This window comes from Blennius ocellaris, assembly GCF_963422515.1.
Source record: "Blennius ocellaris genome assembly, chromosome: 14".
Classification (NCBI taxonomy): domain Eukaryota; kingdom Metazoa; phylum Chordata; class Actinopteri; order Blenniiformes; family Blenniidae; genus Blennius; species Blennius ocellaris.
Window position 1 is genome coordinate 5753850 of NC_137663.1, and position 25928 is coordinate 5779777.

Below are 25928 nucleotides of genomic sequence, written 5' to 3' on the forward strand. Positions count from 1 at the left end.
ACTCTGCAGCCTGGATCTCCATTCCTCACCAGCTCAATCACTCACCGTTTATTAACCTTTAACTAGTCTCACCTTTTCACAAACAATCAAATTATATCCATGACGGCTTTCAGTCTCTTGCTGGATCATCTTTACTTCAGCTCTTTCTTTTTTATTTGATATTTACTTTGTGCTTCTACACTTTAAGGATCAGAGTTACACTTGCAAACGACAGTTGATTTAGACATAAACTACTGCAACAGTCAAATCAACTCGTTCATTTATCAACAATTCACAACTTATTAGCATCTTTTTCACCTGGAAATCTTCCATTTAGTTGAGCAACATTTTCAACTGAATCTCAAACTGTTCTGATCTTGACTGATTTATTAAACTTCCCATTCTTTTAGAATTGTGAAAGTGAAGATAGTCATTTACATATACTAGTATTATACTTGAACTGTAAATGGAAACAAACTATTGATGAGTGGATTTATTCTTAAATGTTTTAGTGACCTCTTGGTCTTTTCTGAACAATCCCCAATTAATCTCCATATTGAATCTTAATTATAATATCGCAGCTTTTTTCTTCCTGAAAAAAAAAGTTATTTAACTTCATCCGTGTCAAAAATCACGTAAATAATATGATTTGTGTTTTTTTTTTCGACACACACTGAAAACATTTTCAAATTCAGTGGAAATAGAATTAATATGTCAGTTACTGGTTTGTCTTCAGTTTGAACTATTTGCTTGAACTTTTCTGGATCTTTGGCTTCAAGTTAATTCAGTCATGATTCTTCTTTGGTCATTTCTTTAATTTTTCAATGAGACACTTCATTCTGTGACTTTATACTCAGATTACTTTACTTGCTCCAACACGACACTGGCCCTTTTCTTACTGATGTAATAATATTTAAATCAGGATTAAAACCAACCTGAACTTTACACTCGGGAAAACTCAGGAAATTCTACCTCATTTAAATTATTTAAACTTGATAAACACAACATTGTTTGAATTGATTATCATGTATTGACTTATATTGTGTTCGAATCTCTCCGTGTTGCTCACACAATACAAGATATTTCACATATGTCACTTTTCATATCATATATTTATATTTATTCTTCCGCCGATCATGTTTTAAGTATATTGTCTATACATTATGAATGTGATTATGACATATATTTATATCGGTTATGAGAAACCGCACAATGTTTCATATTCAACAATGATGTTTGACTTCCTGTGTGATTCTCCGTCACTTCCACAACAGAAGGAAATGATCGCCAGAGAGACTAAAATCTATTATAATCTGATTTACTCTACAATCAATAATCAGAGAAAAGAAGAAAAATTATTTTGGTGTTGAAACGAGTGTTTCTTGTTTGCGCTGCTGTTGAATGACTTTCCTCTGGAGTGGATCAGGTGAGGTCTGGATCACCTGAGGCTCCATCTTCCGCTCTGTGTTTACCTCCAGCCGAAACTGCCCCCATTCCCCCCCACAGACCCCCCCTCGGGGACCACCTCGCTGGAGTTCAGCCCCCGGACTCCTCGTCTGGCAGAAACACGCATTTATTCGTTTCTTCGCGCCGCTTTTGACGCATTCAGGAGACGAAACGTGCGTAAAAGTGTGTGCGAGCGGCTCCGTGTGAGCGCCGCTGCGGGCGGTTTGAAGCCCCCCGAGGAGCCGAGAGGGAGGGGTGGAGGTGGGACATGAGCCCGGTGTGGAGGGCCGGGGGTCTCCTCTCCGCCCCCGCGCCACGCGCTCCCGCACGCTCTTCTTTCGTGCGGGATTTCAACGCATAAAGTGTCTGAGAAAACACAAAGAGCGGCGCGTCCCGAGCGACCGCTTCTCTCTCCACGGTTCTCATGTGCGTCATAAATTACGCACGGCGCGGGGAGGTTCCAACAGATTCACCGATCACACTCGACATGACGGAAGACAAGCCAGCAGCGGCTCCGGCCAAAGACCAGAAGAACCGGGCCCCCCGGAGCAAGAACCCCGGGACCCCCCTCTCCAAGCTCATCGTGGAGGCGGTGTCCACCAGCCAGGGCCGCGGGGGGGTGTCGGTCTATGCCATCAAGAAGTACCTGCGCAGTAACGGGGTGGACACCGACAAGTTGAACAAACGCGTCAACTTGGCCCTGGTCCGGCTGGTGATGAACGGGACCCTGAGGCACGTCAAAGGGGTGGGGGCCAACGGCTCCTTCCTGCTGGCCAAGAAGACCCCTGAAGCCAAACCGGCCAGGAAGACTGGCACACCCAGGAAGCCCAAGACCCCCAAGAGCAGATCGTTGACCCCCAAGCAGTCTCCTGCCAAGAAGAAGACCACTGCCCAGAAGACCACCGTTCAGAAGACCACTGTCAAGAAGAGCACCGCCAAGAAGTCTGTTAAGAAGTCTCCTGCCAAGAAACCAGCGGCCAAGAAGTCTCCTGCCAAGAAACCAGCGGCCAAGAAGACCACCGCCAAGAAACCAGCAGCCAAGAAGACCACCGCCAAGAAACCAGCGGCCAAGAAGACCACCAAACCCAAGAAGACCAGCAGTGTCCAGAAGGCGACACCCACCAAGAGATCCAGGTCCAACAATTAAATCATCCAGCAACGAAAAACACCAACGGCTCTTTTAAGAGCCACAACAGACTGTGAAGAGCTACAGACCAACAACCGACACCTGCAGACCAACAACCGACACCTGCAGACCAACAACCGACACCTGCAGACCAACAACCGACACCTGCAGACCAACAACCGACGCCTGCAGACCAACGTCCTCACACTGCTGCTGGGAGAGACTTGTCGGAGGTGGGAGTTATTATTGTCTCAGGGATTAGTTTAAACATATTTACTCCTCAATGCAGCAGAACAATATAGTGATCAAATATTGTCTTTATATATTATATATATACCTATTCATGTTCTTAACATCTGACCACCAACTTGGGTTTATGTCTGTTTTATTCTATTATTTCTTTTTTGATCATAGTTTTTTTTTTTTTGCTATAAATGTACTTTTATTACAGATGTTACGTTTCAATGTTTTTTAAGTAATGTCAGTAGTCGTCTTATAGATGAAACATATTTAATATTGGTTTATTGTTTATTAGGATTTTTGGGGTATATTTTGTGCTTGAAATTTAAATGAGCAACTTTCGCCTCTATTATCAGCAAAGTCTTTATCTTTTATATAAAAAAAAGTCTTAAATTTCAAATGATTACTTTTGTCCAATGGTGGAGCAGCTTTTTGGCGCGCGACAGCACTCCGGACCAATCAGCGCTCATCTGAGGTGTGGTCACGACCAATCACCAAGCAGCCCCACAAGCTGAGAAACAAATACTAAAAACAAACTGTTGTGATTTTCTGCTGTCATTTTCAGTGAAGTGACGCAAACACGTCGAATATTTTCTTTTATTTTTAGATTTCATGTGTTCGAAAACGCCTTTTTTGACAGTTTATTTAAAAACTTTGAAATTGACGTCATCGGCATGTAGCGCATGACTACAGGCGGAAGAAGAAGTAGTTCCTCTCGCACTGTCACGAATTTGCTCAGGAAATGTGAATAATTCAGATTTAACGGAAGATGCGTATTTGGAGTAAATGTTTACTCGTTCATGTTTATTAAAACAATTTAAATAATCATGAAATGTCTACCTGCTGTTGTAAAGTTCTATTTTATAAATCATGAACATATCTGAGGGAAACGATAAAAACTAATGGGAAAAAAAACATTTGCATTTTATTTTGTATGTGTCACATATCTAGTTTTTAGTAAAGTTTGAAAGAAATTCTGACAAAAAAGTTACATTAAAAAAAAAAACTCATCTGAAGAAAGAAAATGCTTTGTGTGTGTGTGTAGAAAAGAAAAACCCAAATCATATTATTTAGCTGATTTTTGACACGGATGAAGTTCTAAATAACTTTTTTCTCCTATATTGGACAATAAGAGTTAAAAAAAATGTTTTTCAGGAAGAAAAAAGCTGCGATATTATAATGAAGATTCAATATGGAGATTTATTGGGGATTGTTCAGAAAAGACCAAGAGGTCACTAAAACATTTAAGAATAAATCCACTCAATAGTTTGTTTCCATTTACAGTTCAAGTATAATACTAATATATGTAAATGACTATTTTCACTTTCACAATTCTAAAAGAATGCGATGTTTAATAAATCAGTCAAGATCAGAACAGTTTGAGATTCAGTTGAAAATGTTGCTAATAAGTTGTGAATTGTTGATAAATGAACATGTTGATTTGACTGTTGCAGTAGTTTATGTCTAAATGAACTGTTGTTTGCAAGTGTAACTCTGTTGCTTAAAGTGTAGAAGCACAAAGTAAATATCAAATAAAAAAGAAAGAGCTGAAGTAAAGATGATCCAGCAAGAGACTGAAAGCCGTCATGGATATAATTTGATTGTTTGTGAAAAGGTGAGACTAGTTAAAGGTTAATAAACGGTGAGTGATTGAGCTGGTGAGGAATGGAGATCCAGGCTGCAGAGTGAATATCAGACATGAATCCAGTGTTGGTGCAGTGGAAGCAGGAGCGGGGCCCTCAGCGGGGGGTGTGGCCCTGAAAAGGGCCTTTGGGTGGGGTTGGGGGCTCCTCACTTGGAGCTGGTGTACTTGGTGACGGCCTTGGTGCCCTCGGACACGGCGTGCTTGGCCAGCTCCCCGGGCAGCAGCAGGCGCACGGCGGTCTGGATCTCCCTGGAGGAGATGGTGGAGCGCTTGTTGTAGTGAGCCAGGCGGGACGCCTCGGAGGCGATCCGCTCGAACAGGTCGTTGACGAACGAGTTCATGACGCTCATGGCCTTGGACGAGATGCCGGTGTCCGGGTGCACCTGCTTCAGCACCTTGTACACGTACAGGCCGTACGACTCCCTCCTGCTGCGGCGCCTGCGCTTCCCGGTCCTGGGCTTCGGGGCGGACTTCTTGGAGCCCTTCTTACCCGCTTTAGCTTGTTCCGCCGGCATGTCGGTTGTTTTGGGTTCAGGTTGTGTCTCGTCTGCGGCTGCAGCGCTCTGTTTATTGAACAAGCTCATGCAGATATCCCTGCGCTGTTGCTCTTCCCTGATTGGCTGCTTTATCAAATCAACGGCTGTCAACTGGAGCGGTTTACACTTGTTTGAATTTTCACACGGAAGCGATATTAAATGTTGATTTGTCCGGAATTCAGAGAAACTTTTCAGGCTTTTCACGTCACGAAACATCAAAACACAAAAACAAACGGCCGACACGGTTTTTATCTCGACGCATAGCGGAAGGTAACTTTAGTTAAAACAGCTTAAAAGTGAAACTTGGCGACGTGGAATGGCGCCACAATAGAAAACACGAAGTGTAAAAAACAAAGCAGGAAGACTAAAATAAGAATGTGGTAAGAAGTCGTATTAAATGTTGGTGTTCATGACTTCATTCAAACTGTTCAGTGGGAGCACATAAAGAGAGCACGATAATATACAGTCAACATGAATATTGATGTTTTGTCTTAAGACATTTAAAGTGAATAAAGTTAATCTGTAGGTGCGTCAAATTAGAGCCGCACAAAGACCCAACTTAAACTGTACAGTCAATTATTCAACGGACAGAAACATAAACGTAAAAAGTGGTAGAATAAGTGGTAAGAAAAATATATCTTTTGATAGATATGTGATGGAAATTTAACTATTTTTTCTCTAAAATATATTGGATTTAAGATGTTGAGGCAACAGAAGAGTTTAAGGGAATAAGGGAATCTATTTTGGTATTCAAATTGTTTCTCATCAAGATTTCATAACACAGTGGACAAAAAAAGCAAACGTTTTTACAAATGTGAATTTTAAAGTATAAATGCAGAAATCATGGTGATCATTACACTGAAGTACTCAGGTAGAAGTAAATCATGATGAATTCCTTCCTGATATCAGTAAGTTGTATAATGTCGCTTCAAGGAAAGAGGCATTGTTACTTTAGATACATGTAATGTAACGTTTTAGCTGCAGGCTGCAGTGGAACGTGAAGTGTCAGTGTGAGCCTCGTGCTGGAAGCAGGTTGTGACGTCAAGGCGGCTGTTCGCCCTCCAGATCGGAGTTTGTGGCTCTGAAAAGAGCCGTTGTGTTCGCGGAGGCTTCCCCGGCAGCCTTCACTTCTTCTCGGCCTTCTTGGGCAGCAGCACCGCCTGGATGTTGGGCAGCACGCCGCCCTGAGCGATGGTGACTCGGCCCAGCAGCTTGTTGAGCTCCTCGTCGTTGCGCACCGCCAGCTGCAGGTGACGCGGGATGATGCGGGTCTTCTTGTTGTCGCGGGCGGCGTTACCGGCCAGCTCCAGGATCTCCGCGGTCAGATACTCCAGCACCGCCGCCAGGTACACCGGAGCCCCGGCGCCCACCCTCTGGGCGTAGTGGCCCTTCCTCAGCAGCCTGTGGACACGACCCACCGGGAACTGCAGCCCGGCCCGGGAGGAGCGGCTCTTCGCCTTGGCTCGGCTTTTTCCGCCTCCTTTTCCGCGTCCAGACATGTTGAATGTTTCTTCTTCTTCTTCGGGTTGATCGACAGAGAAATGTTCTTCGTTCTTCACCTCAACTCGGTTTCCTGTATTTATTCAGGGGTTGCTGCTCGCTGATTGGCTGTATTGACCGTGAGTGCGATCGTCCAATCAGAGCTCGTCTCACTCTCCCGCTGACTTGAAGCGGAACTTAAACTTCAGTCTCATGAAACACGGAAGGTGAAGTGTTTTCATTTCAACCTGCAACATCACACTGACTATAACTATTTATAAATATTCAGACATTTAATCAGTATCAACAGAAAGTGTACATTTTGTGGGAACCAGCGGTTTGTAAATAATTTTCTTTGTTTTTGTGATACCGAATCAGAAACAGATTTAATACCAGTAATCGTTTTTCACAATATGAGGAATTTGTTGTCGTGTGATTGGTGTTAAACAGTGCAAACATAAAAGAAAAACACAGTAGCAAGAAAAAATACATCACAGAATTTATTATTCTTATTATTAATGATGATGATGATGATAATAATAAGAATTATTATTACTAAGATTAATACATTATATTTATCTGTACTTTTCTGGACACAAAAAGCAGTAATAACATTGAAAGCCCTGATTTGCTGCAGGTTGACATTGTGTAAAATAAATGTATTTGTTTAGAGAGCACATTTTACAAAACATAAAACATTTTTTAAGATGAGATGAAAAAGAGTCCAGGGATTGGATGTTGTGGGATGGAGTTCTTGTTTATCAACCTGTAGAACACAAATCTGATAACAACAACAAAAAAATCATACTGAGGCCGGAAATGAAATGAACCCCCCTTTTTTTTGCATTTATTATTTAAACACACTGTTTGCTTTTAATAATATGAATGTCATCACAATTCAGCATTTTTTTTAAAATGTCTAATATATTTAAGTTATTCAGGAGCCATTGAAATGAAACCGGAGGAAATAACTTGTTATTGAGGTACTGTAATCCTTTTCTTTATGTGTTTATTCTTATCACCCACATTTTTTGGGCTTTGGGTTCAGGTTGTGTCTCGTCTGCGGCTGCAGCGCTCTGGTTATTGAACAAGCTCATGCAGATATCCCTGCGCTGTTGCTCTTCCCTGATTGGCTGCTTTATCAAATCAACGGCTGTCAACTGGAGCGGTTTACGTTTGTTTGAATTTTCACACGGAAGCGATATTAAATGTTGATTTGTCCGGAATTCAGAGAAACTTTTCAGGCTTTTCACGTCACGAAACATCAAAACACACACAAAAAAAAACGGCCGACACGGTTTTTATCTCGACGCATAGCGGAAGGTAACTTTAGTTAAAACGGCTTAAAAGTGAAACTTGGCGACGTGGAATGGCGCCACAATGTCGACACGGTTTTTATCTGGATGCATAATTAACGTAACTAACGTAGTTTTATTTACTTTTGGGTTTATCTGTCCCCCCCCTTCCCTTACCGGAGCAGCAGATTGAGCAGCGTCTCTGGATGTAGAACTGTGACGACAGAGCAGCATCATACCCACTGGAATAATATTAACCCTCCTTTCGTGTTCCAGTCGAATCTGACCGATTTAAACTTAAAACACTCATAAGTATTGTGTTTTACATCTGATTGCCTCAAGGCCTTATGATATCCTCCACACGATGCACTTGAACACATAAAAGTGGTGATCACCTCTTTCAGTGAATTTTAAGTGTTTTAATCAACCTTGTTCCACCTGTAGTGTCCCGGTCAAAAGTGACCACCATAGGAAATGAATGGCAGCCCTACTATCTTCATCCATAGTCATCCTCCCTCATGATTCCTGGTGAGACAATGGATCACATCAGGCCCGCCCCTCCCTACACGCAGAACACGCGCTGTGCGTAGGGCCCCGCGATCCATGGGGGGCCCCATTTTGCGCAAGTGAATTGAATTTCCCTCAGGATCAATAAAGTGTCATTACAGCAGCATTACTATTGCAACAACACATCATCAGTAGGGTAAAACTAACCTGTCTCACGACGGTCTCTGCAAATGCGCAAAGGATGCGCGTGCATTTTGCCGAGAGGCGCGTAGAGCACCGCCACCAAGTCAGGAGAGGCGAGAGAGAGAGAGAGAGAGAGAGAGAGAGAGAGAGAGAGAGAGAGAGAGAGAGAGAGAGAGAGAGAGAGAGAGAGAGAGAGAGAGAGAGAGAGAGAGAGAGAGAGAGAGAGAGAGAGAGAGAGAGAGAGAGAGAGAGAGAGAGAGAGAGAGAGAGAGAGAGAGAGAGAGAGAGAGAGAGCTTCCAAACGTCAATACGATTCAGGAGCTAGCAAAAGAAAGAAAAAGTCCAAACAGTCAGAGGCTCGTGCTTCACTTGAAGGTGGGATGTTGTTGAAATAAAAAAGAAAAAACTTTGTGGCATAAACTGTTTATGCCACAAAGTTTTTTCAGACGTGTGCATCTGTAAAGTTCTTGTTCGACTGTTGATAGAGGCTGTTCATTTGATTCGTTAGTAATTGTAGTTTATTATTATTATTATTATTATTATTATTATTATTATTATTATTATTATCATGTTTTTGGAAGGAGGGCCCCAAAATAAAATCCTGCTTAGGGCCCCCACTTGGCCAGGGGCGGCCCTGGATCACATCTTCACACAGACTAGAAGAGTGAGAGTCTGTTATGTCAGTGTTTTTCAACCTTTTTGAGCCAAGGCACACTTTTTTCTTTGGAAAAATCTGGAGGCACACCACCACCACCACCCGGAAATGTTAAAATGTGAACCTCTGTAGCCTCTATTAACAATATAAAGTCATTCTCATCAATGCTTTATCAACAGGAATCAAATAAATACAGAAAAAAGTATTTCCCAATTTCTTTATTTTATTTTGACTCCCTCAGTGTGAAACCTGGACCTGATGGATGAACACAGAGCTGATATCCTGGTTCACATTCTTCCTTTTCAAAAACTTCTCCATCACTGTCACTGACACAGTACTTTGATACAAGATGGTAGCAGGAGGTGGAGATTAACCACACTGACTCTGTTAACTTTCATTTCACCAGCAACGTTCTGTGCTGCCATCTAGTGGTGAAGAGTATTGTAGCATCACGGAGTTGGTCGCTGCAGGGCATGATGGGAGTTCAGGTTATGTGTTGCCGGAGGTTATTGAGGGTTATTGTTGGGGTTGTTGTGTGTGTTGGTTTGTGCTTGTGTTGTGTTTTTGTTCCTCGGTTCAGATAGTTAATTATTTCGTCTAGTTTGGTTTGGTTTGTTGGATGTTGGTGTGCAACCATGAGTGAGAAATGTGTTGTGTGGAGTCTGATGCTGTTATGAAGTTCTGGTTGTGTATGTTCATGTCTAAAATATAAGCATCTGGTGAGCAGCTGGTAGAAAAGAATCTTGACCCAGAACAATTCTTCAGTAGTGCTTGTCAGTTACAGATGAAAAAACCCAACTTCTTTAACAGAGTCAAAGGTCTTGGAGTCATTCATCCAAGCAAGTCGGTTGTCTGAGTCATTTGATTCAGTTGCGCATGCGAACTATAACCACCCGCTCCTGGACCTGGAGGCTCAACTGAACTGCGACATGAACCAGGGGGAGAATCATGTATTCATGGTAAAATGCTGAAACACTTGTGAGGAAAATAAACAATAAATACACATTAGTTTTCAGTGATCCTGGTCTCCTTATTCTAGATTATGTGTGTTGTTTCTGAGGTTTAGTTGAATCAGAAAATAAATTAGATAAATGATTAAACTGAATAAATACCTGGCATCCAGAACGGCAGATATACAATATATATTAATATATACATATGATTTTATAGGTTTTTTTCCTTCCAATGTTTTGATTTTCTTTTTTTAAAAGTATCAATAAATAATGTGACGTTCATAGGGCAGAACTAATTATAGGGGGCAATATTAAATGTAACACAATACACGCTACAGTGGTATTTTAACATTGTTTATTGTGCATTTATCCATGTATTATTCATGTATTTATCTCTACAAGCTTTGTGAAACAAACAATGTGTGTTTTTTTTTTCTCTGCTGTCTCTCAGAAACTTTCTGAGCGGAGCGCCGCTGCAGATTTTCAGGTGAGGGAGGGGCGGAGCCTCACCACTCACCAGGTGAACGACACAGCAGAAGTGCTACTGACCGATTCAGTGAACGACTCTTTCGAGTTTCGAGCTGACTCGGGCATGTGAGCTGAACCACGGAAACGAGGTGAGTCTGTCATCCGTGCTGAACTTCACCTACAAGCTGACTCAAGCTGCTGAAAGCCTCATGTGAATGTAAGGAGCCGGAAGCTGCTGTGCTTAGCAGCTAGCGTTAGCGGCTCGGCTACAAGCTGCTTTTAGCAGCTCTTTTAGCACTACAGCTGCTTTTAGCAGCTCTTTTAGCATTACAGCTCTTTTAGCAGCTCTTTTAGCATTACAGCTCTTTTAGCAGCTCTTTTAGCAGCTCTTTTAGCATTACAGCTCTTTTAGCAGCTCTTTCAGCAGCTCTTTTAGCAGCTCTTTTAGCAGCTCTTTTAGCATTACAGCTCTTTTAGCAGCTCTTTTAGCATTACAGCTCTTTTAGCAGCTCTTTTAGCAGCTCTTTTAGCAGCTCTTTTAGCAGCTCTTTCAGCAGCTCTTTTAGCAGCTCTTTTAGCAGCTCTTTTAGCATTACAGCTCTTTTAGCAGCTCCTTTAGCAGCTCTTTTAGCATTACAGCTGCTTTTCTCACAGGGCGACTAAAGTGAGTAATGGAGGTAGACGAGATGCAGAACAGTGACGTTTATATTTTCCTCTCTACGGCTGGCGGCTGTAGCAAAAATGACTCAGTGAACGAGTTAACAAACATGAAAACTCGTGAGTCACCGTTCAGTAAAGTGACTCTCGGGTTTTGAACGATTCGTTCAAATTTGATCATCACTAGTCACAGTATTTATTAGGGATGTCCGATAATGTCGGAGGGCCGATATTATCGGCCGATATTGACTTAAAAATGTGATATTTGGAAATATCGGTATCGGATTTTTACAACCGATCTTGGAATTTCCGAGTCTGCATGAACGCAGCATGGGACGTTTATGGGCGCGCGCTTGATGACGTTTAACAACAACAAGTACAACACGCTGGACTCGTGGCTAAGAAGGAGAAGCCCGGTGAATGAAATGTCCGTGGAGGACTGGAGGCTCAACCAGGCCCTCTTCCCTGCTGGTACCAGTACCTGACTGCACCCTGCACCAGTGTTGACAGTGAACCAGTGTTCAGCACTGGTACCAGTACCTGACTGCACCCTGCACCAGTGTTGACAGTGAACCAGTGTTCAGCACTGGTACCAGTACCTGACTGCACCCTGCACCAGTGTTGACAGTGAACCAGTGTTCAGCACCAGTACCTGACTGCCCCCTGCACCAGTGTTGACAGTGAACCAGTGTTCAGCACTGGTACCAGTACCTGACTGCACCCTGCATCAGTGTTGACAGTGAACCAGTGTTCAGCACCAGTACCTGACTGCCCCCTGCACCAGTGTTGACGGTGAACCAGTGTTCAGCACTGGTACCAGTACCTGACTGCACCCTGCACCAGTGTTGACGGTGAACCAGTGTTCAGCACTGGTACCAGTACCTGACTGCACCCTGCACCAGTGTTGACGGTGAACCAGTGTTCAGCACTGTTGCCCACATCATTGATGAGAAGAGAAATCTCATACATTGCTGAGATGCTGAGATTCTTGTGTTCATACAGAACAATCTCCCTCTTACACATGAGGACATGGGAAAAGAAATAGACCAGTTATATGGACGAGTCAACTTCAGTCTTTGTTTTTGTTGCACTTTAAAGGAGGGCTGTTTTAATTTTGTGAGCATTTCTGTGCCTTTCTTGTTTATATTTACACTATTTTGTTACTCTTAAAAGAGACTGAGCCCAGTTTGAGTCTATTATTTGACAAGTTATGTCCAGTTATTCATTCATTGACTGTTTACAACTAATGGCCTGAAGATATGCCTCTTCCTTTTTTTTATATTGTCTGTGGTGTTGTTGAGTTTGTTGTTGAGGTTTCTCTCTAACACTAAATAAATATGGCCCTTTTTTCCATAATTTAAGTTGTTGTTCTCTTATTTTTCTCAGTGTGTACATTTGGAAAGCCATGTTTGATTCACATATGCATCCAGTGGGGCATCACAATAAAATGAGGCATAATGTGTTAATTCCACAGTAGGAGATATTTTATGTTGTTGTTACCGAACAGTTTTGATGTAAAAAGCCAGCATATATCGGTATCGGTGATATCGGAATCGGAAATTAGGAGTTGGACAATATCGGAATATCGGATCTCGGTAGAAAAGCCAATATCGAGCATCCCTAGTATTTATACATGATTATTTTGCACACTGCTCTCACAACTGACACCGGCTGTGAGAGTAAATGTTTTAAATGTGAAATTGCATAATTTTCCATGGCACACCTTACTATTCACCTTATACCGGAAGATTTGCGATACCAGTCTGTTTAATTGTTTCCAATTTAAAGCTAATTGAATGCTATCAGAGATGGCCGGCACGTGGTCGTCATAATAGCTGGAGAAAAAGGAACCTAACTCTGTCGCAGCATTGTTTTGAACATCAATAGAAGAGGTCTGAGTGTTGTGGTCCTTTGTTTATCTTTTGCATTTCTGTTCCTGCAGCAGCTAAATATTTCCCGACATGGACATGTTGCATATCTTTACAAAGCATGTTTTGGGTAGTTTTTAGTCGCTGGGTTTGTTTAACAGATGCCTTTAGTTCCTAAGCAAGATGCAGCTTAAGAATCGCTAGACCGACTGGAAGCTATCTAGTTAGCAACATTAGCCTGTCGTCTTGTAAACACTGCCAACTCCGCGCTGCGCCGCGTCACAGTATATATACACGATTATTCTACGCACTGCTCTGACAGCGACTGTGAGAGAAGATATTCTTTTAGAAAAAATGTGAAATTGGATAATTTCCCACGACACACCTGACTATCTCGCGGAACACCAGTGTGCCGCGGCACAGTGGTTGAAAAACACTGCACTTGAGTGTGTCAAGGTCGTACCATGAACACACACACACACACACACACACACACACAGAGCAGGAGAAAGAAGGGATGCAAATACACACAGTGGTGAGAACAGTCCAGTAGGAACACATAAACATGAGTTTAAACTGGAGAGTTTGAGGATCAAATTAGAATTCGATGTGTGCAATGAAATTTATGACCTTTTGCAGATGTCCAGAAAATAAGTGGTTTATAAAATCAACAATAGATAAGTGACTTCTAAACTAACGTGGTGACTAAACTAAACTAAACTAAACTAAGCTAGACCAAACCAAACCAAACTAAACTAAACATTTAGATGAAGCTTGGAAACAGCCAGCTTACAAAAAACAAAACCTCGAATAAGAAACTAACAAGATGATTCTCAATATTTTTTTAGATAATAGATTGTTCCCTTTGCTGACAAAGAAAAAAGATTATCAGACATAATCTATATAGAACGTCAATGAAAAAACACACTTTAACTTAGAGCTACTTTATGATATGCTGCTATAAGGAGCCATGGAGGATCTCATGTCTCAACAGGAGGGAAGGTAAACATCATAAATGGATTTCTAATCACTCTAAAACATTTACTCAAACAGTGGACTGCAAAAATGGTTTCGTGACCTCAGTGCTGACTCAAAAACATGGAGATATGGAACGGCCTGTAGCGTTCTACTCAACTAAACTTGATAGTGTATTACATGCGCTGCCTGTGTGTACAAGTGGTGGGAGCAGCCTCGTGGTACTGCAGACTTCACTGGTGCTGTTTCACCCACTAGCATTGAAAGTACTGCACGCAGTGTCTGTCATATTACTTCAAAGTTACTTCTTATCTATCACCTGCGAGACATGACAGTTCTACTGTCTACTCAAAAAGTGCCGCCTTGACCGCCTTGACCAGAGCCTCTGACAAAATCCGATTTAACAGTGTTTGTAGATCATGTAAAAAGAACACAGATGGTTCAAACTCAACAGGCTATGCTGTGATGACCTCAAACAAAATCCTTACAGCGAACTCTCTACCTAAACATCTATCAGCACAAGCAGCTCAACTAGTAGCATTAACAGAAGCATGCAAAACAGGGAAAGGAAAATCAATTGCTGTGTTCACTGACAGCCAGTATGCATTTGCAATGGTAAATGTTTTTGCACAACAATGGAAAAATAGAGGTATGATAACTTCTACAGGGAAAGACATCAACCACAATGACCTAATCTTACAGTTACTAGATGCAAAACAACTTCCAAGGCAACTCGCTCTCTGGAAACGTGCAGCTCATACAAACGAAAGTGACCTCATCTCAAAAGGAAATGCTTTTGCCAATTGGACTGCAGAGAAGGCTGCCCAACAACTATTTAAAGTTCTAACGAGTCTCGAAAAACCAGCAGAATTAGACACGCAAATCCTAAAAGACATGCAACAAGTGTCACCACAACAAGAAAGGGATGGTTGTATTAGTAATGGAGCAATATTAAAAGATGACCTGTACTACTGACCAGAAGGAAAACCAACCTTACCAAAATAAACCTGTATAGATATGAATCTGTCATGAGCCACGGGCCTTGCCGTGTCTCAACAGGAGGGATGGTATCAATAATCAATAAAGTATTCATAACATATGGATTCTCAAATTATTCTACAAAATGTTGTTCACAATGACCTATAGAGTTTGTGCTAAACATAACTCGCAGGGTGCCATTAGACAAAAAGAGGTATATTTCCAGAACCACAATATTCATTTCAACATGTATGCGTGGACTATATTGAACTATTCAAATGTGAAGGTAAAAAATACTGTTAAGTGACAATAGACTCTCTCTAAATGGGCTGAAGTGTTTCCATCAAGCACACGAGATGCATTAACAGTGGCTAAAGCCTTGGCGAAAGAAATAATACCCCGATTTGGCATACCAGAAAAACGTTCGCGATAAAGGTACTCATTTTGTGAACGAAGTAATAAAACAAACAGGAAAACATTTTGACATGCAGTTAAAAAGCCATTGTGCTTACCATCTACAATCAGCATGGTTAGTGGAAAGACACAATGAGATTGTTAAAAATAAACTTAAGAAAACAATGGAAGAAACAAAAATGAACTGGGTATAATGTTGCACATGAGAATCACACCCGCAGGGGAAGGTTTACCTCCATCTGAATTACTATGTGGATGGCCATATATTCTTCCACAACTTGGACATTTTCCTAAACCTGATGAAGAAATTGACCAGACCTTGGCTGAGTACATGGCACAAATGTTAGCAAAACATGAGATATCATTTACAGAATCTGCTCCAGGTGAACCTGTTGTGAGCCAAGACTCACCTGTGAAACCAGGAGATTGGATGCTAATGAAAGTCATTAAAAGAAAAGCGTGGTCAAGCCCGAGGTGGGAAGGCCCATACCAGGTACTACTGACCACACCAACAGCTGTAAAAACTCCAGAGAAACAGTCTTGGATTCATCTTTCCCAGGGTAAAATATTTCAATCACTACAACAGGCCGACATCCTCTAGGAAGGGAAAGGCAGTTAAGGTAGTTAAGCTCCTGGCCGACTTCCTTATAGTGGCCGGGTCATCTCAACCCTGGTGAGGGTCAGAGGAGACACTAGGGGACTAAATAGGAGGACAGGGGTGGAGATATGGTGGCCTTGAGTCAGCTGGGGCTCAACACCTCCCTGTGTAACTGTAAGTTTGCGGACGACACAACTGTGGTGGGTCTCATCAACAACGATGAGGAGACCGCCTACAGGGACGAGGTGAGCCACCTGGCCATGTGGTGCAAGGACAACAATCTCCGCCTGAACGTGGAGAAGACGAAGGAGATTGTTGTGGACTTCAGGCGATGACACTCCCAGCATGCTCCACTGACCATCGACGGTGCTGCAGTGGAGCAGGTAAGCAGCACCAAGTTCCTGGGAGTGCACATCTCTGAAGACCTGTCCTGGAGCAACAACACAGCATCACTGGCCAAGAAAGCCCCCCAGCGCCTGGACTTCCTCCGCAAGCTAAGGAGAGCAAGAGCCCCTCCCCCATCATGCACACCTTCTACAGAGGCACCATGGAGAGCAAGAGCCCCTCCCCCATCATGCACACCTTCTACAGAGGCACCATGGAGAGCATCCTCTCCAGCTGCATCACCGTGTGGTACGGCGCCTGCACCGTATCCTGCCGCAAGACTCTGCAGCGCATCGTGAGGGCAGCCGAGAGGATCATTGGTGTCTCCCCCCCCCCCTGCAGGACATATACAACACCCGCCTCACCCGCAGAGCCATCAGGATCGCAGGTGACCCCCCCCACCCCTCCCACAGCCTCTTCAGCCTGCTGCCGTCGGGGAGGAGACTTCAGAGTCTCCGAGCCAAAACCAGCAGCTCAAAGACAGTTTCTGCCACCAGGCAGTCAGGAGACTCAACTCCCTCCCTGCTCTGCCCCCCCTCCCCCCTCTGCCTCTGCCCCCTGCCACAGCCACCCTTACACCCCCCCTCCCCTCCGGCACCTGACATTATGCCCCTCCCCCCCCCCCACTGAATGAACATTCTACCTCAAAAGAGACATTGTACATGCCACTTTACTGTTTATACGTTTATAAGGTGTATAGATTTTAGATGTATAAATTTTTAAGTCTTCATATTGTTCTCTTAATATATTATTAAGCTTTGCACTGTGGGTCTGAGAGGACCGGAATTTCATCTGGGCTGTATGTCATGCATATCAGCACATTTGACAAATAAAGCTGACTTTGACTTTACTTTACTTTTACCTTAGAGATAGAAGAAGGTGAAAGACAAAGACCCCGGAACCCCTTTAGGATAACTGGATGTGGACTCAGGCAACAACAGACATTTGAGCAGATTGACACAAGCAGCACACAAGACAGGAATACCAACACTCACTTGTACACTAGGAGAGGACTGTGTGGTGCAGTTTGACATGTGTTCCATGATCCCCTGTGAGAAGTACTCAAGAACAGCTTTAGCGACTGCTCAGACGTATTTGTGCATACAAGACCCGACAGACCCGAGAGAACAGAATTGTGACTCCTGGCGGTGAGTGTGGACTAATCCAGGACCGTCTGACTGGAGGAACAGACCTGAAAGAGCATTTCAATACAGGCTAAAATAACGGTGGACATTGTTCAAACCCCAGCCTCCAGCTCAATGCTCAGGTCAAACAGACTGCCACCCATTACTCTAAAATAGTGTTATTCACTGATGTAGATTAGATCTAACAAGTGAAACAAATGAAAGAAATATGGTTAATACAAATTAATTAAATTTAATTAAATCACTTCCAACCAGCAGGTTTAGTTAAACAAACTAACAGAACAGGTTTTAGTTAATACTTAGTAAATAGGAGTAAAAGTTTCAGAAAGAGATCATGTGGGTCTCATAACAATTAATAGCAAAGACCTGAACCAAAAGTCCAATAATAAACCATCAGATGCAATTTAAACAGACCACCACCAGGGCAATACTTTCAAACTCCAAATTTAGTGATTTACCTGAACTTTCTACAGGGACAAAGTGACAAACAAAAGGCAAAACAACATTTTCTCAATTTCATTTTCTCATTTTCTAAGGCCCTGTTTACACAATAACATTTCACGTGACAACACCTAATCCATTAAAAAAAAAAGGGAGTGTGTTCACACTGCAGCATCAGGGACAACAATGTAGTTAGTATGTCTGGCCACAGGAGGGTGCTGTTGCTTGATTTTGTAATAAAACCACACAGACATGTGTGCAGAGAAGAAAACGCTTTAAACATGAAGAAAATGGAGAGAACCTGACACGAGTCGAACCACCGCAGGTCGCCATGTTTGTTTACAAGGGATGGAAGGGGGAGGGAGGGGGAGAGCTGTGCACTGCACTAACAGTGTCTGCAGGAGGGATGAGCAGCCGTGAAAGAAACTTTCCACTCTGGGAGCCGGTGCCGTGGAAACGAACCTCCCAACACTGAAGAAAGTTTTGCAGATAGATCGTAATCGTTGTCGTGGAAACAGGGCCGAGTGTCTGTTGACAACGGTGCAGGATCTCCTTTGATCCTCTACCGTCTCCTCCATGAGGTGCCTCTCACATATCAATGCACAAAATAATGATAAAACAAAGGAATGCATGATGTATATTAGATGTATAGATGTGTGATTAGATGTTGAAGTGTAAGGTTCAACACTAAGTTTAATCAGAAGCACTATTCTATTGCGCTTGTCAGTATTCTTGCATTTTGTCCTATTTTATAGTATTTCTACTGCCTTTGAAAGTCACAGATATAAAAATCTCCAGGGATTATCCAGCACAGGGTTAATGGACGGTGTGCAGGCAGACACACGGCCCTCACTTGTTTATGTGTTGAAAATCAACTATGCAGCAAAGAGATGAGCTCCTGATCGAGTCCAAGGGTACATCCAAGATGTCCCTCCTAACTCCTTATCTATGGACCCGATGAACCCCTGGATGATGTGACGGGGCTAAGGAAAGGTGTTAGGAGGCTTCCTAAAGGAGTTAAGGAAAGGTGTTAGGAGGCTTCCTAAAAGAGTTAAGGAAAGGTGTTAGGAGGCTTCCTAAAGGAGTTAAGGAAAGGTGTTAGGAGGCTTCCTAAAAGAGTTAAGGAAAGGTGTTAGGAGGCTTCCTAAAGGAGTTAAGGAAAGGTGTTAGGAGGCTTCCTAAAAGAGTTAAGGAAAGGTGTTAGGAGGCTTCCTAAAGGAGTTAAGGAAAGGTGTTAGGAGGCTTCCTAAAAGAGTTAAGGAAAGGTGTTAGGAGGCTTCCTAAAGGAGTTAAGGAAAGGTGTTAGGAGGCTTCCTAAAGGAGTTAAGGAAAGGTGTTAGGAGGCTTCCTAAAGGAGTTAAGGAAAGGTGTTAGGAGGCTTCCTAAAGGAGTTAAGGAAAGGTGTCAGGACTAGGGATGTCCGATAATATCGGCCCGCCGATATTATCGGCCGATATTGACTTAAAAATTTAATATTTGGAAATATCGGTATCGGATTTTTACAACCGATATTGGAATTTCCGAGTCTGCATGAACGCAGCATGGGATGTTTACGGGTGCGCGCTTGATGACGTTTAACAACAACAAATACAACACGCTGGACTCGTGGCAAAGAAGGAGAAGCCCGGTGAATGAAATGTCCGTGGAGGACTGAAGGCTCAACCAGGCCCTCTTCCCTGCTGGACCAGTACCTGACTGCACCCTGCACCAGTGTTGACGGTGAACCAGTGTTCAGCACTGGTACCAGTACCTGACTGCACCCTGCACCAGTGTTGACGGTGAACCAGTGTTCAGCACTGGTACCAGTACCTGACTGCACCCTGCACCAGTGTTGACAGTGAACCAGTGTTCAGCACTGGTACCAGTACCTGACTGCACCCTGCACCAGTGTTGACAGTGAACCAGTGTTCAGCACTGGTACCAGTACCTGACTGCACCCTGCACCAGTGTTGACGGTGAACCAGTGTTCAGCACTGGTACCGGTACCTGACTGCACCCTGCACCAGTGTTGACGGTGAACCAGTGTTCAGCACTGGTACCGGTACCTGACTGCACCCTGCACCAGTGTTGACAGTGAACCAGTGTTCAGCACTGGTACCAGTACCTGACTGCACCCTGCACCAGTGTTGACGGTGAACCAGTGTTCAGCACTGGTGTCAGTACCTGACTGCACCCTGCACCAGTGTTGACGGTGAACCAGTGTTCAGCACTGGTACCAGTACCTGACTGCACCCTGCACCAGTGTTGACAGTGAACCAGTGTTCAGCACTGGTACCGGTACCTGACTGCACCCTGCACCAGTGTTGACAGTGAACCAGTGTTCAGCACTGGTACCGGTACCTGATTGCACCCTGCACCAGTGTTGACAGTGAACCAGTGTTCAGCACTGGTACCGGTACCTGACTGCACCCTGCACCAGTGTTGACGGTGAACCAGTGTTCAGCACTGGTACCGGTACCTGACTGCACCCTGCACCAGTGTTGACGGTGAACCAGTGTTCAGCACTGGTACCGGTACCTGACCGCACCCTGCACCAGTGTTGACGGTGAACCAGTGTTCAGCACTGGTACCGGTACCTGACTGAACCCTGCACCAGTGTTGACGGTGAACCAGTGTTCAGCACTGGTACCGGTACCTGACTGCACCCTGCACCAGTGTTGACGGTGAACCAGTGTTCAGCACTGGTACCGGTACCTGACTGCACCCTGCACCAGTGTTGACGGTGAACCAGTGTTCAGCACTGGCACCAGTACCTGACTGCACCCTGCACCAGTGTTGACAGTGAACCAGTGTTCAGCACTGGCGCCAGTACCTGACTGCACCCTGCACCAGTGTTGACAGTGAACCAGTGTTCAGCACTGGCACCAGTACCTGACTGCACCCTGCACCAGTGTTGACGGTGAACCACTGTTCAGCACTGGTACCAGTACCTGACTGCACCCTGCACCAGTGTTGACAGTGAACCAGTGTTCAGCACTGGTACCAGTACCTGACTGCACCCTGCACCAGTGTTGACAGTGAACCAGTGTTCAGCACTGGTACCAGTACCTGACTGCACCCTGTACCAGTGTTGACGGTGAACCAGTGTTCAGCACTGGGGCCAGTACCTGACTGCACCCTGCACCAGTGTTGACGGTGAACCAGTGTTCAGCACTGGCACCAGTACCTGACTGCACCCTGCACCAGTGTTGACAGTGAACCAGTGTTCAGCACTGGTACCAGTACCTGACTGCACCCTGCACCAGTGTTGACAGTGAACCAGTGTTCAGCACTGGTACCAGTATCTGACTGCACCCTGCACCAGTGTTGACAGTGAACCAGTGTTCAGCACTGGTGCCAGTACCTGACTGCACCCTGCACCAGTGTTGACAGTGAACCAGTGTTCAGCACTGGTACAAGTATCTGACTGCACCCTGCACCAGTGTTGACAGTGAACCAGTGTTCAGCACTGGTACCAGTACCTGACTGCACCCTGCACCAGTGTTGACAGTGAACCAGTGTTCAGCACTGGTACCAGGACCTGACTGCACCCTGCACCAGTGTTGACGGTGAACAAGTGTTCAGCACTGGTACCAGTACCTGACTGCACCCTGCACCAGTGTTGACGGTGAACCAGTGTTCAGCACTGGTACCAGTACCTGACTGCACCCTGCACCAGTGTTGACGGTGAACCAGTGTTCAGCACTGGTACCAGTATCTGACTGCACCCTGCACCAGTGTTGACGGTGAACCAGTGTTCAGCACTGGTACCAGTATCTGACTGCACCCTGCACCAGTGTTGACAGTGAACCAGTGTTCAGCACTGGTACCAGTACCTGACTGCACCCTGCACCAGTGTTGACGGTGAACCAGTGTTCAGCACTGGTACAAGTATCTGACTGCACCCTGCACCAGTGTTGACGGTGAACCAGTGTTCAGCACTGGTACCAGTACCTGACTGCACCCTGCACCAGTGTTGACGGTGAACCAGTGTTCAGCACTGGTACCAGTACCTGACTGCACCCTGCACCAGTGTTGACGGTGAACCAGTGTTCAGCACTGGTACCAGTACCTGACTGCACCCTGCACCAGTGTTGACGGTGAACCAGTGTTCAGCACTGGTACCAGTACCTGACTGCACCCTGCACCAGTGTTGACGGTGAACCAGTGTTCAGCACTGGTGCCAGTACCTGACTGCACCCTGCACCACCCTGCACCAGTGTTGACAGTGAACCAGTGTTCAGCACTGGTACCAGTACCTGACTGCACCCTGCACCAGTGTTGATGGTGAACCAGTGTTCAGCACTGGTACCAGTACCTGACTGCACCCTGCACCAGTGTTGACAGTGAACCAGTGTTCAGCACTGGTACCGGTACCTGACTGCACCCTGCACCAGTGTTGACGGTGAACCAGTGTTCAGCACTGGTACCAGTACCTGACTGCACCCTGCACCAGTGTTGACAGTGAACCAGTGTTCAGCACTGGTACCAGTACCTGACTGCACCCTGCACCAGTGTTGACAGTGAACCAGTGTATTCATACAGAACAATCTCCCTCTTACACATGAGGACATGGGAAAGAAATAGACCAGTTATATGGACGAGTCAACTTCAGTCTTTGTTTTTGTTGCACTTTAAAGGAGGGCTGTTTTAATTTTGTGAGCATTTCTGTGCCTTTCTTGTTTATATTTACACTATTTTGTTATTCTTAAAAGAGATTGAGCCCAGTTTGAGTCTATTATTTGACAAGTTATGTCCAGTTATTCATTCATTGACTGTTTACAACTAATGGACTGAAGATATGCCTCTTCCTTTTTTTTATATTGTCTGTGGTGTTGTTGAGTTTGTTGTTGAGGTTTCTCTCTAACACTAAATAAATATGGCACTTTTTTCCATAATTTAGGTTGTTGTTCTCTTATTTTTCTCAGTGTGTACATTTGGAAAGCCATGTTTGATTCACATATGCATCCAGTGGGGCATCACAATAAAATTAGGCATAATGTGTTAATTCCACAGTAGGAGATATTTTATGTTGTTGTTACCGAACAGTTTTGATGTAAAAAGCCAGCATATATCGGTATCGGTGATATCGGTATCGGTGATATCGGTATCGGAAATTAAGGGTTGGACAATATCGGAATATCGGATATCGGTAGAAAAGCCAATATCGAGCATCCCTAGTTAGGAGGCTTCCTAAAGGAGTTAAGGAAAGGTGTTAGGAGGCTTCCTAAAGGAGTTAGTGAAAGGTGTTAGGTGGCTTCCTAAAAGAGTTAAGGAAAGGTGTTAGGAGGCTTCCTAAAGGAGTTAAGGAAAGGTGATCATGTTAGTGTGGCAGTCGGACACTTTCACTTAGTGACATCATAATAGTGCGACGGCGGTACAAGTTAGTAACGTCTGCTGTGGCGGGGAAAGAAATACAAGTTTCTAAAAATGGACTTTTAAAAACACATTTGGGTTTTAGATGATTTAAAGTTGTTAAATGCAGATTTTTACTTTGGTAACTTACATGATCTGCTCCTTTTTCTGACATCCTGACTTTCCCTGAACACTCTGATGAGCCGGCCCTTTAAATGTTGTCACCGCAAGGAATTGTGGGGCAGCATGAGCTGATCTCCTTTGATAAAGGAAGCATCAGTGTTTCCTAGGCTAAAGGAGGCTCCAAAGGAAGCATCAGTGTTTCCTAGGCTAAAGGAGGCTCTAAAGGAAGCATCAGTGTTTCCTAGGTTAAAGGAGGTTCTAAAGGAAGCATCAGTGTTTCCTAGGCTAAAGGAGGTTCTAAAGGAAGCATCAGTGTTTCCTAGGCTAAAGGAGGCTCTAAAGGAAGCATCAGTGTTTCCTAGGCTAAAGGAGGCTCTAAAGGAAGCATCAGTGTTTCCTAGGCTAAAGGAGGTTCTAAAGGAAGCATCAGTGTTTCCTAGGCTAAAGGAAGCATCAGTGTTTCCTAGGCTAAAGGAGGCTCTAAAGGAAGCATCAGTGTTTCCTAGGCTAAAGGAGGCTCTAAAGGAAGCATCAGTGTTTCCTAGGCTAAAGGAGGCTCTAAAGGAAGCATCAGTGTTTCCTAGGCTAAAGGAGGCTCTAAAGGAAGCATCAGTGTTTCCTAGGCTAAAGGAGGTTCTAAAGGAAGCATCAGTGTTTCCTAGGCTAAAGGAAGCATCAGTGTTTCCTAGGCTAAAGGAGGCACTAAAGGAAGCATCAGTGTTTCCTAGGCTAAAGGAGGCTCTATAGGAAGCATCAGTGTTTCCTAGGCTAAAGGAGGCTCTATAGGAAGCATCAGTGTTTCCTAGGCTAAAGGAGGCTCTAAAGGAAGCATCAGTGTTTCCTAGGCTAAAGGAGGCTCTATAGGAAGCATCAGTGTTTCCTAGGCTAAAGGAGGCTCTAAAGGAAGCATCAGTGTTTCCTAGGCTAAAGGAGGCTCTAAAGAAAGCATCAGTGTTTCCTAGGCTAAAGGAGGCTCTAAAGGAAGCATCAGTGTTTCCTAGGCTAAAGGAGGCTCTAAAGGAAGCATCAGTGTTTCCTAGGCTAAAGGAAGCATCAGTGTTTCCTAGGCTAAAGGAGGCTCTAAAGGAAGCATCAGTGTTTCCTAGGCTAAAGGAAGCATCAGTGTTTCCTAGGCTAAAGGAGGCTCTAAAGGAAGCATCAGTGTTTCCTAGGCTAAAGGAAGCATCAGTGTTTCCTAGGCTAAAGGAGGCTCTAAAGGAAGCATCAGTGTTTCCTAGGCTAAAGGAGGCTCTAAAGGAAGCATCAGTGTTTCCTAGGCTAAAGGAGGCTCTAAAGGAAGCATCAGTGTTTCCTAGGCTAAATGAGGCTCTAAAGGAAGCATCAGTGTTTCCTAGGCTAAAGGAAGCATCAGTGTTTCCTAGGCTAAAGGAGGCTCTAAAGGAAGCATCAGTGTTTCCTAGGCTAAAGGAGGCTCTATAGGAAGCATCAGTGTTTCCTAGGCTAAAGGAGGCTCTAAAGGAAGCATCAGTGTTTGTTGTGAGGTTGAAGGAGAAGTTGATAGATGAGGAGACAGGAGGGACTTTTTGGTTGTACCCAAAGAGTGGGAGGAGGAAGAGGAGGAGGAGGACTTGGAGTTGTTTGTTTACAAACTGGTCACTAAATGTTTGATTAAACCCAGAGTCACTCAGGATCAGGTGAACTTTATTTCTTGAGCACTTTAAAAACAACCACAGCTGAAACTAAGTGCAGGATATAAATAGACAAACATTTTAAAACAGAAGTGTGAACAGTAAAACACGAGTATTGGTTAAAAGCCAAGAAATGCAAATGTTTTTTTAAGATTAGTTTTAAAATGAACAGTAAAGTACAGATGACCTCTGACCTCTGTGACATGTTTGATTTTGAAAGCCTGCGTTTCATTTAAAAACTCTAGTCTATCTAAAAATCTATTAATTACATCAGTATCTGAAAGTTCATTTATGATTACACTCACACTTAAAGCACAAGTGTGTTGAGCTATTTTATCACTCTGAGTTCATTCACACGTAGAAAACAGGAGATTTTTTTCATTTGACAGTCATAAAACAGTAACTTGCTTAAAGATATAATTACTGTTTCTCCATGTATTGGCAATAAAATAGAAGCTAGATCAACACATTCAATTAGTAAAGCATGGAGCAGACAGCAAAGCTTTGGTCTTTCAAGCATAAATATCTTATATGATCACTGTCTTTTACTCTGAAATTCTATTGAAAGCATGTTGATGCAGGTAAGTCACAACCACTCTGTGCTTTTCCTCCTTCAAACAACCTCCCACAGTCCTGAAGCTGATAAAGAAGACCAGTCTATGAAAAACCCCTAAACATATTACCATCTCAGACATTCTACCTTACAGTGACTTTAAATCAAGTTTGGAGATCTCCTTCATAATTCTTGGCTTTTTCAGAGTAATAAATGAAAAATTGGGACATGAGACCAGTTTTAAGAGGATATTAACTGGACCAAGAGCATTTTTATCAGTAATGACCGACTGTACCA

The 25928-nt window shown here is 43.8% G+C and overlaps 2 protein-coding genes across 2 annotated transcripts; both read right to left on the reverse strand.

Annotated features, from left to right (window-relative positions):
- Positions 1-4582: 4582 nt before the first annotated feature.
- Positions 4583-4951, reverse strand: LOC308139326 (late histone H2B.L3-like; the record flags this gene model as incomplete). Its single annotated transcript, XM_080508729.1, has 1 exon — positions 4583-4951. The coding sequence occupies one exon, from the start codon at positions 4949-4951 to the stop codon at positions 4583-4585; it is 369 nt and encodes a 122-aa protein (XP_080364855.1).
- Positions 4952-5942: 991 nt separating this feature from the next.
- On the reverse strand, positions 5943-6471 carry LOC308139823 (histone H2A type 1-C; the record flags this gene model as incomplete). Its single annotated transcript, XM_080509376.1, has 1 exon — positions 5943-6471. The coding sequence occupies one exon, from the start codon at positions 6469-6471 to the stop codon at positions 6097-6099; it is 375 nt and encodes a 124-aa protein (XP_080365502.1). The 3' UTR covers positions 5943-6096.
- Positions 6472-25928: the final 19457 nt, after the last annotated feature.